Source organism: Vicia villosa, linkage group LG1 (genome assembly GCF_029867415.1).
Source record: "Vicia villosa cultivar HV-30 ecotype Madison, WI linkage group LG1, Vvil1.0, whole genome shotgun sequence".
NCBI classification, from domain to species: Eukaryota; Viridiplantae; Streptophyta; class Magnoliopsida; order Fabales; family Fabaceae; genus Vicia; species Vicia villosa.
The window spans coordinates 23,456,447-23,467,926 of NC_081180.1; the positions used below are offsets into that span (position 1 = coordinate 23,456,447).

The 11,480-nt window shown below is 32.7% G+C and overlaps 1 protein-coding gene across 7 annotated transcripts; it reads left to right on the forward strand.

Annotated features, from left to right (window-relative positions):
- Window positions 1-407: 407 nt before the first annotated feature.
- Window positions 408-7,624, forward strand: LOC131631256 (cytochrome b-c1 complex subunit Rieske-2, mitochondrial-like). Of its 7 annotated transcripts, none has more exons than XM_058902096.1 (12): window positions 408-911; window positions 1,008-1,075; window positions 1,214-1,307; window positions 1,531-2,037; window positions 2,206-2,249; window positions 2,369-2,500; window positions 3,766-3,820; window positions 3,895-4,071; window positions 4,161-5,595; window positions 5,727-5,820; window positions 7,002-7,428; window positions 7,575-7,624. In XM_058902096.1, exons 9-12 carry the CDS (start codon window positions 5,275-5,277, stop codon window positions 7,612-7,614), a joined length of 882 nt encoding a protein of 293 aa, XP_058758079.1. In that variant the 5' UTR covers window positions 408-911; window positions 1,008-1,075; window positions 1,214-1,307; window positions 1,531-2,037; window positions 2,206-2,249; window positions 2,369-2,500; window positions 3,766-3,820; window positions 3,895-4,071; window positions 4,161-5,274; the 3' UTR covers window positions 7,615-7,624. The 7 variants fall into 7 exon arrangements, with proteins under 7 accessions (XP_058758079.1, XP_058758051.1, XP_058758043.1 ...); XM_058902068.1 differs by having other exon boundaries at window positions 4,161-4,362; window positions 4,500-5,595; window positions 7,002-7,624; XM_058902060.1 differs by having other exon boundaries at window positions 4,161-4,362; window positions 4,511-5,595; window positions 7,002-7,624.
- Window positions 7,625-11,480: the final 3,856 nt, after the last annotated feature.

Genomic DNA, 11,480 nt, shown 5'->3' on the forward strand with positions numbered 1-11,480 from the left:
GTAAATAACATATCATTGTAAATATTATCAGGTGACAATATACACCCTATTTTCTAAAAACGGGTTTAAATTAAAAATATAATTATAATTAAAGTTCAATTACTCCCTTTAAATAAAAAACGGGTGTAAATTTATATGAAAAAAATTTTGTTTAATTCTATAAGTCAAAATACATGTGACATATTAATAAATAATTTAAACATTATTAATAAATTAATGAATAAATATTAATGTGTCTAAATTTATTAGGTGAATAAAAATACTTTAAACATTATACTAAGACTCTTTATTAGATGAAACATTATACTTTAAACATTTAAACATAATATTCTAAATTTATTGATATAATAAAATACTTTTCTATTGAACAGTAATGGCAATGAACTTATTTCAACGTTTTGCTTCAAAGAAACTCATTTTCAACTCTTTTAGAAAACTTATTTCACGAAACTCATTTTGAACGCAATGGCAGTGGTGATTTCGTGTTTCAGCGAAATTTGATTGGAAAAGAGGTTGATTTCGGGTTTCTGCAAAGTTTGATTTCAGACTTTACGAAATCCTTTCTCTAAACCACACTGGGTCGAATGATACCCTTCAACTTGCTGTGACAACACCTTTCTCTCACTGAAAACGAAGCTCTCTTCTTCGCTCACTCTCATTTCACCGAAATAGTTACGACAACGAAGCTGAGAGGAAACTATCGCAGTGACAATAACGAAGTTGAGAGGAAATCATTTTGCAGTGACGACATTGGTAAGGAATACTTAGGGTTTTATACTTTGAACGACATTTGTAGATGAAGAATTAGGGTTTGGAACAAAAGAGATTATGGCCTCTGTTTCGATCACGATGTGAGACAGCGCAAGTTAAAGGCTCGTCAAGCTCACAAGCACTCTGAAAACGCCCAGAAGGTTTAATTCAAATTACTTTTATTCAAACAAGTTATGTATTTGTAATTGTATGTTGCATAAATCTAATTGTGTTTCTGTTTAATTTGAATGCAACAGAGTTTGGGTATTAAGGGTAAGATGATTGCCAAGAAAAATTATACGCAAAAAGCACAGATGAGGAAGACGTGAGTTTCATTGTTGTTATGTTCATTGTGTTGGTCACATTGTCGATGTTAGATAATAATTAGTGCACTAGGTTTTCATTGATATGGTTTTGTTGGTGAAATGTAAGAGAGATTGATTTCAATCTTGTATGTGAGCAGTTTGGCCATGCATGAGGAATCAACAACTAGGTGTAAGGCTGGTGATAATGTCCAGGATGGAGCTGTTCCTGCGTATCTTCTGGATCGTGAAAGAGTAAGTATTACATTTATTGTTTCCGGTAACATGATCTTGTTGCCACATGATTGTCACGGCGTTTTGATTTTGTCGAATGATGGGTTTGTAAAGGCGTCATGCTGCTTTTGCTTCTATAGTCTTTTAGTTTATTGTTATTATGTTAAGGGGTATTAGACAGACAGAATGTATATTACTCATTTTCAGAAGCAGGTCTTATGGTATATGGTTTGCTATTTTGCAGCCAAACAATGGAGGAAGAGTGTCTTTCTTCCTCAAAACCTTTCTCTGCAAAAACCCAATCAACCTCCTTCCTTCGCACATGGCCATTTCCCTCTTCATAACACTTCCATTTCTTTCCCCAACAACCACCAAATTCATTTCATCCCAATCCACTCTATCCCCACTTCTCTCAAATCCAACAACACGACATCACTTCTCAATTATCACCATGAACTCAAGCACCGCCACCAGCTCAGCAGCATCTTCTTCCTTATGCAGCACGTACCACAACAAGACTCCAATGAAATGGAACGTACCGCGAACCTAACATTTCAAAGATACAGTTCCAATAGCACCAAGAGGAGTGGTAAAGGGACATCAATTGTCTGGTTTAGAAACGATCTCAGAGTTTTGGATAATGAAGCTCTCTACAAATCTTGGCTTTCTTCTCAAACTATCTTGCCTGTTTATTGCGTCGATCCTCGACTCTTTGCCACCACTTACCATTTCGGATTTCAAAAAACCGGAGGTATATCCATTCTTCGTCACATTCACATTCTTTTATGCACAGTTAGTATTTGAGCTTGATTATTTATTTTAAATGTTTGATGAGATAGGTTATATTGATGGAGTTTCATATTTTTTTATGATGGAAGAAGGTATAAGGTTGGTTTGTTAATGAGTGTATAATTGTCAGGTTTATGCACAGAAAGAAACTTGCAGTGAGGAGTTCAATCTTCTGTAAGCTCTCTCTTCCCGTCTCCAATAATCTTCAATTCCGTCTATTATTATGGTTTTCGCGTAACAGCATCAGAATCTTGAGAGTTTTTGACCTATATTGATGGTAATTGATAATGTAGGGAAATGTTCGGAGTATCAAGTTCTGTCAGTGGTGTGGTAGTTCAACTAAACATGATGTACCTGACGGTGAAGAAAAATTGAGGGCTATATGTACAGTTTGTGACAAGATTGCTTATCAAAATCCCAAAATGGTAACTGTTACTGCTTCAAATACTTATCTGTTGCTTCTGTTTGATTCAATTTAGTGCCTGTGTGAAGTAACAGTGATGTACTTTTTTATGTTCCGCAACTTTGTAGCACCGACACCGACAGTGTCGACACTTGTGATTGCGTTTAATTTATATATTTTTTCAAGTTATTAACGATGTCGATGTGTCAGTGTCGGTATTGTGTTTCCGGTGTCTTCATAGTTCTGCAGTAACTTGCATGAATGTGCACAAATTGGTGTACAAAACAGTTTCGTGTGTGTGTGGTTAACCTAAACTTCCACCCAATATCAAATTGAAGGGACACCATAGAAAGGTAAGGCTTCAAGTCGTGTCACCCCTTGATCATTTTGTCACATGTTTCTGCCATATCTTACTTAGTGTGTCTTTGTTGTAATAAGCTTTACACACAAGAGAAGACACACTCACAAACTCTCACAATGGAGGTATTGGTTTGTGACTTGTGAGTTTGTGGATGACACTTGAAAATGAGAAATTGCCTTTTATAGGCCCAAAAAGCAAAACAAAATCTATACAAGAAAAAAAGATATACAAAACTCTAAAAAGAAAACCATAGTTTTTCACAATAGCGGATGCCACTTACTCTCTCACCTCAATTTTCATTCCCATAGATATATATTCCCTTATCCATTTACAAAAAAAAAAAAAGTAAAAAAATTATTCCTAGAATTTCATCAAATTAAAAAAAGATTTTAAGAATAGGTATCTACTAGTTAAGTTCCCTTATATCATGATATTTTACTTTTAATTCATATTCTCTTTATTGATCCTAATTAATTAAAACATAAGATTCAATGTTATAGTTATCATGGCAGTAAGCAAAGTTTTTAAAATTGCAAATTCCAAGTTCTCGGGAAAAAATCCAAACTTTTTAGCTGAATAAAATAATCTAAACATATTAAAAAATTACTACATTGAATTGAAAATTTTCATTACCATAATTGAAATTGTTCATTCCCAGATTCATCGAAACCCAAATCTCCGTAACTCATTTCACAACATTCACTCAGTATACCTCTTGATGTCCTTGCTCATGATGGTGGCTATCACCAACTTGTTAGTCATTGGTATGAAACAATATACCTCTTTAATAGTATACTAGGATTGAAAAGAGAAAATAACACGTAGCTTAATTGATTTTCATATTAACACAACTGCAGATTATAATATCATGCATCTACTCAGTTTAAATTAATTACTATCTGTTAAATTAATGTAATATGTTTCAGGCTGATACTCGAGCTCTCAAGAGGAAGACATGGGAGCAGCTGGCTTTTGAAGAGGGTATGTCAATCATTTTGATTGAGTTTGTAGGACATAAAAGGATTGAAAGGTTAATGTATAACATTTCTATGCAGGAAAGGATATCCCTAAAGCTAGTGAAATTGAAAGGTTAATGTGTCGTACAGGTGTTGATCATGTACTAAATAGGGTTAGTTGACTTTTTCTTGACATTTTCTCCCTGACAAAGAAGAAAATGAGCTGGATAATCTGAAGTTGAGATTTTCTCAAATATTTTATGATAATATTCTGAAGTAAGGTGTTTCCTTGATTTGTTTTGGTGGCTATTATATAGTGTTGTAATGGCATAATCTTGATATATATTGCATATAATTTTGTCTAGCTTGAAAAACCAATGGAGGGTCTGGAAGACTGGTTGGAAGCAGTTTATAATGCTCGCATCCCCTGTGTTGTTGTTTCAAGTCTTGATAGAAAAATTGAATTCTGGCACCAGAAATGGCAGACCTAGTTCTGATACAAGAGGGTCTAGAAATATTCCTCCTCTGAGGGACAATAGCAGAGCATCAGTTAGAACTGAAAGAATGGTTAGTGGTTATGTCTTGAATTATTTATGTCTCACAATTTGAACTTTCTTTTTGTAGTGTGGATCAGTGCTATCAGTTTATGGGTGTTATATGTATAGAAAATCAACAGACGCCAATATTAATGATAATATTACTAGAATTGATGCAGAGCAAGGTCCAGAATTGCCTCTCTTAAACCAGGATGCCACAAATGTATCTAGAACGGAACGCCTAGCTGATTCTCACAATAGCATACAAAAGAATCAAATTGCACCCGTTTGGAGTTACATTTTTCATATTTTATTCCAGGTATCAACAAGTATTGAATAGAAAAAGACAAACTTGGGCTTAATGTATGTTGAGAAATTGAGTTATTTGCTTTCCCTTACATTTGTTAGTGTTCTATGCATTATTGTTCTCTTGTTAAGTATGATCCGTCGTTTATTCTTCTTTTTCCTTTTATGTTTTTCATCTTGCATTTTCTTAGCTCCTTCAACTGCATGGTTTTGTCGTGTTTTTAATCTTGTGTGAACTCCATGTGCACAATAACTACTCCTTGCATTCCTAATCTTTGGTTGTTTAAGCTTTTTATTTCTTTCCCAAAACTTTGTTTGCTTTATGAAACCAAGATACAATCAAGCATGTTTTTCTCCTTGTATCATTACAAAAATCAAACTCATACAATAAATAAATTAAGGGTAAATGAGTCTATATATGTCTAAATCTATTATTTCACAATGTATGTGCCCATCATTCCTTAAGGGATCAAAGAACAGGACAGAGGGAATAATTTATTAAGCTAAGTCTAGCAGACTAATCTGGGTATTTTGGACTTATTTGCATGAAAAGTCGGATAATTTTGTATGTTAATGAAGTTCGACTGAATACCTGAACTTTACATATTACAATTTATAGAATTTAACCTCTGTCCGCATGATTACAAGGTTGCATTACTGTATCTTGAATTTATATGCTTCGGTTTTGGCATTGGCTTCTGTAGTTCATTTGTTCTTGTTTCCGTTGACGCCGTCTTTAGATTATTTTAAGTTAGCTTCAAATTCATGTGTTTCGAGTAATGCATCGGTGGAGTTGTTTAGTAAGCGTGGTTGGGATGAACCTGCGATTGATTTGAAGATTCGGTTCCCGGGTGATTTGCACGGTTCGGTTGCTTATAAGGGTGCGCTGTGGAAGGATGAGATTGGTCGGTGGCTTGCAGGTTGTGATTCTGTTACAAAGGAAATCAACGTTTCTGAGGTGAGACAAGTGATTTTCCAAGTTGTTATTTCAGAAATTTATGGTGAAGTTTTATGATTGTTATTGGCATTGAGTTAATTTGTGGTTACCAACAGTGATTTTTCTCTGCTTTGTAACATGAATGGTTACAGATAATAGGTGGAAATGAGTGCAAAAATGACTGCAGTGGTCTGGGAGTTTGTAATCAAGAGTTGGGACAATGTCGATGCTTTCATGGTTATGCTGGTTAGTTCTGTTCCCTCCTACATTCATTTTATTGACTAGGTATATAATGCTTGATCAGAAGTTTGATTTCGGAAGAAGATACAGTTAAATGTTTTATATAAGCTTTTGAATTGCAATCATCAAAATCAATGATATTGCAGAGAGTTGCGACTGTGGAGACATAAGAAACCTTAATGTTGCAACCCAAATCATGGTCTCTGACCTTTTTTAATCCCTGGATTTTGATAAAATGTTTTTTGTCTAGGGAATTGTAGTTCATTATGTTGGATGTAAAATTCATCACGATGTTTAGTTTCTGTTTGACTGCTGTATTAAAACAGGAAGGTAAAACTTGATAGTTGACAGATTTATACTCCCCCTTGCTTTTTGTTTTGGTTATTTTTTAGTATAAATTTGTTTAGAGTTATATCTGCCGTTTTCAAATTTCATTTTTACTATAACTAAATGGTTGAGTAGACCAGTGAAAAGTAGGTGCGAGCGTATTTGAAATTTTCTTATTAATAAAAGTTATATATTGATTTGTGCAAAACAACTTTAAAATATATGTATCTAGGAACGGAGGAAATACTACTCTGTATGCATAGTGGTAAAAACTAATTGTTGTGTTATTCATTTAGGAATTTATTAAAGATTCTAGTGGTGGGGCTTTATTTTCTGGTGGTATGAATATAAACTACAATATGTAGTTAGTTACTGCTGATATGTTTGAATCATATTTATGATAATAGTCATACTTTGTCAGATGAAATTACAGCGTAGAATGTTTTGAGCTTATGATTCTAGTTGCAATTTTAATACAAACTGCAAATATGGTAAATTGTCTTTGAATTGATAAGTTGGATTGACTCAAAATATCATTTTAGGTAATTGATTATTCATGTAATTGTTGTATGTATATGCTGTAAGATATATCTCTGTTCCATTTTATGATTTACCTCTAGTTTATACTCTGTATCATTAGCTCTATAATTGATTTGCATATGCTTATTAGGCTATTTCTGGGGCCTGGATTTTTAGTTTGTAATTGGGCATATGTTATTCTTGGGTTGTGTTTTAGTATGAGACTTGCTTTCTCTTCAATTGATTTATTATTTTTATCCCATTAGATATAACTCCATTAATTTTAATTTCTTTTGGATTACAGCATTAATTAATAATTAATTAAATTTGATTGCATTCAGGTTTTGCTAGTGAATCACTGATCCATGCAAAAGAAAACAGCATTCTTCCGGACATCCCCGCAACTGTTACAGCTGTTAAAAATCCATCTTCTAAGATTGTATATGATGAGTACAACCATGAACGTTTTCCTCCTGGTGACCCAAGCAAGAGAGCATTTGCATACTTTGTCCTAACAGGTGGAAGGTTTGCTTATGCTTCTGTGATCCGTCTTCTTGTCCTCAAGCTTGTCCTCGGCATGTCGGCAAGTAAGGATGTTCTTGCTATGGCTTCACTTGAAGTTGATCTCTCCAGCATTGAACCAGGCACTACTGTCACTGTTAAGTGGCGTGGAAAGCCAGTATTCATCAGGCGCCGAACAGATGAGGATGTGCAGTTGGCAAACAGTGTTGATGTTGGATCCCTTCCTACATTCATTTTATTGACTAGGTACATAATGCTTGATCAGAAGATGCGAATAGTAGAAGATAACTCATTTGTTAAAACTTGTAGTTCTAGCTTATAGTTTATCATCTCTCTTAATACAACTTGTAGTTCTAGCTTTCACATATAGTTTATCATCTCTCTTAATACAGCGGTGATCATATCTACTATTTCTCCCAATGGCTGATTTGAAAAACTTAAATCTACTATCATATCTACTATTTCTTCAAGAGGAACTCAACTAAAGCATGGTATTCTCTTGCGGGATGTCTTCTGTGTGCAACTAGTAAACAAAATACGCAGGATCTTGAAACTGGGAGTGTATTAATATTATAGATTTTATCTTGCCACTTAGGTAGATTTAGCTGTCCTGATAGTGTTTTTATTTGTTTAGATACAATGCATTGCTAGCAATAATGATTGGCAATGTCTGAGTTTTCCCACACTCACTTTTTTATTGCGGTGAATATGCAATATGAATGTAACTATTGCTGTACACAACCTATACAATTTATTAAAATTCCTAGTGAACTGTCCATGATTTTGTATATTTTTTGGTTAATATTAAAAATATTTTGACTTAGTTAAAATATGATTTTTATGCGTATGATTTTATAGTATTTACAATATTATGATTGAAAATAAAATATAACTAAATGGTGTTTATGAAATAGGGTGTAAATAGATATAATTGTTCATTTATAAATGGCGTATTTACACCCGATTTTTACTAAAATAGGGGGTAATTAAGAACATATTTACACCCGATTTTTATTAAAATATGGTGTAATTAAAACATAATTAAGCTCAATTACACCCGATTTTTATCAAAAAAGGGTGTAATTAAAACGTAATTAAGCCCAATTACACCCGATTTTTATTAAAATAGGGTGTAATTAAAATGTAATTAAGACCAATTACACCCGATTTTTATTAAAACATGGTGTAATTAAAACGTAATTACGCTCAATTACACCCGATTTTTATTAAAACAGGGTGTAATTAAAAACGTAATTACGCTCAATTACACCCGATTTTTATTAAAACAAGGTGTAATTAAAAACGTAATTACGCCCAATTACATCCGATTTTTATTAAAACAGGGTGTAATTAAAAACGTAATTACACCTGATTTTTGATAAAACAGGGTGTAATTAAAAACGTAATTACGCCCAATTACACCCGATTTTTGTTAAAAATAACGGGTGTAAATTCGTTAGACATTTCTCACCCTGTGGATATACACCCGATATTTATTAAAAATAATGGGTGTAAATTTAATAAAAAACGGGTGTAAATTAACATTTTTGTACTAGTGTAAGGTGTGTTTTGTTTTCCCTATTTTTTATTTCTCCTTATTGAATATTTAGTGGCCTGAATTTTGTGTTGTTTTAGAAAATAATTTCAACTAGCAGAGATGAAAGGGGAAATAAGGGACTGCACTTTTTGGTGGAGTGTAAACTTGGTGAAAACTCAAAGCTTAATTAAGCTAAAAATAGGGAAACAGGGAGGGGGCGTTGCACTGCTGCAACGTGAAAAGGAATAATTTTTTATTATCTTTTATTATTTTATTTTATTTGTTATATCTTTTGTTATTATCACATTTAAGAAAACTAATAAATTAGTTAATTGTTGAGTTCCTTTTAGGATAGTGATGGAAAAGATTTGAGCCGGCTACTATATTACATTTCTCATACTGTGGGTTGAAAAAATCCTAGGACCCGAGCTCATACCCGTGTGACCACCAATGTTCATACTCATATCTGTATTCTATGGATATCCCAATATTTATCCTCGTGTCTATTTATCCACATTTATAGTAAAATTAAATTAATTAATTATAAAATATCATATAATTTTAAGTTTTTTAACCATATTAAAAAAAAATTATGGATGTTGTTGTTGAGTTAAGAAATAAATAAATATTTTTATTAAAATGTGTAATAATTTAAGAATAATATATATTTTTTAAATTGATAAACATACATTTTTATTTAATAATATAAATGACACTATATAAATACTAGCGTTCAGACGGGCACTCCCGTGCCCGTCTGTCCGCTTTTTTTAATGCGAACAACAGAGAAAAATAAACGTGCATATATTTTTTAATGAGATTTTTATTATATGACAAATTTTAAAAATATAATATTATTTAAACACAATTAGTAGAATTAAAATCAAAATGATAAACATATATTTTCTAATTGTTTTAATAAATTTACTTATATCATAATTTAATTATTTTTTCGTATTAAACTAATAGAGATTTTCAAATTGTTTTAATAAACTTACTTATATCATAATTTAATTATTTTTTCGTATTAAACTAATAGAGTTCTTTTGAGAAAGCGCTTTGTTAAAAAGTTTTTGTGAGACGTCCCACAAAAAATAATATTATATAACCATGATTAGCATAAGAAAAATTAAAATGCCTAATGTTTATTTTAAATATATTTTAGTATTCTATTCTCTCCCTTCCTCCCTTGCCCGTATACCCGCTATTTTTATTGCGCTAACGCGTGTATATACACTTATGTTCTCTTAAAAATATATTAATTGAACACAATTATTAAATATAAATTAAAATTCTCTTTCTCTCTCTTGTGCCCGTCTGTCAGCTTTTTATTTCACTAACGCGTGTATGTTTTTTAGGAGTTTTTTTATCCATGAATATTCAGAACTCTCTCTCTCTCTCTCTCTCTCTCTCTCTCTCTCCCTTCCTCCATCCCCCTCTCTCTCTCTCTCTCCCTTCCTCCATCCCCCTCTCTCTCTCTATCTCTCTCTTCCCCTCTCTCTCTTCCCCTCTCTCTCTCTCTCTCTCTCTCTCTCTCTCTCTCTCTCTCTCTCTCTCTCTCTCTCTCTCTCTCTCTCTCTCTCTCTTTCTCTCTCTCTCAATGCTTCTCTCCCTCCCTCCCTATCCTCTCTCTCAATGCTTCTCTCTCTACCTTCCTCCCTCTCTCTCTACCACTCACAATTAGATGTTTCTTTCGTAATTCTTATTAGTTTGTAATTTCTCTCTTTTTGTTTAGCGGGCCTCCCCCGTTTTTCTATATAAACAAGTTTTGTGAACTCTTAATTCTCTGATTAATATCATCTTGCTTAGAAAAATCAACACCAACACTAAACAATTTCACCATTTGTTCTTTCAACGTTGCACTTCAATTTTCATTGCATTGCATAATGATATACCACTTGTCCCATTAAAACAAAACAAAGCAAAAAAACAAAAATTTGATAAAAGATATTTTAGCAAATAAAACATTAAGAGATTTCAAAATAAAAATTGAATTGCAATCCATAAAAATGAAAATAAACTAATTATTACCCTAATAATTTTTTAAAAAAGGAAACAATAAACATTATAATAGAGTACTAACCATCAAAAGAAGTTATCTACTTGAGATAAAAATTAATGACTTTTTATGTGGATGATATAATGACATGTTTTATTTCAATCTTCACATTGGTAATGAACAGAAACATAAGATATTTGAATTGATTTTTCCTACACCACCACCATTTGTCAAAAGAAATTAGGCTAAATACCCTTTTTGGTCCCGTAAGTATACCCTTGGGTCCATTTTGGTACCTCAACTCTAAAAAGTTCCAAACTGGTCCTTTAATTGTTCTAAAAGGTGCACGTTTATCCTTTCCGTCCAAACCGTTAGTCAAAGTCAATGATTTTACCCAGGTGTCATCCACGTGTTATTTTTGATTAATTAAATTGTGACATGGAAAATATATTTTCACTTAAGTGTTATTTTCTAAACATATTTGTGATTCTCACTTAGTAACTCAGAAATAGGAAAAAGGGGTATGTATAAACCCTATCGCAGCGCAGCAGCCATTTTCAATTAAGTCGAAGGTTTTCTGAGAACGAAGACAAGTTGAAGGTTTTCTGGGAACGAAGACGAAGACAAAGACACCGTTGCTTTTCAGGTAACTGATTTGTATGCTTTTCAGCTAACTGATTTGGTAGTTAGGGTTTAATAAAATTCATTTGTTTGCTGATTTTCATCTTCTTCTTTTTCAATTTGTATGCTCATTTCATCTTC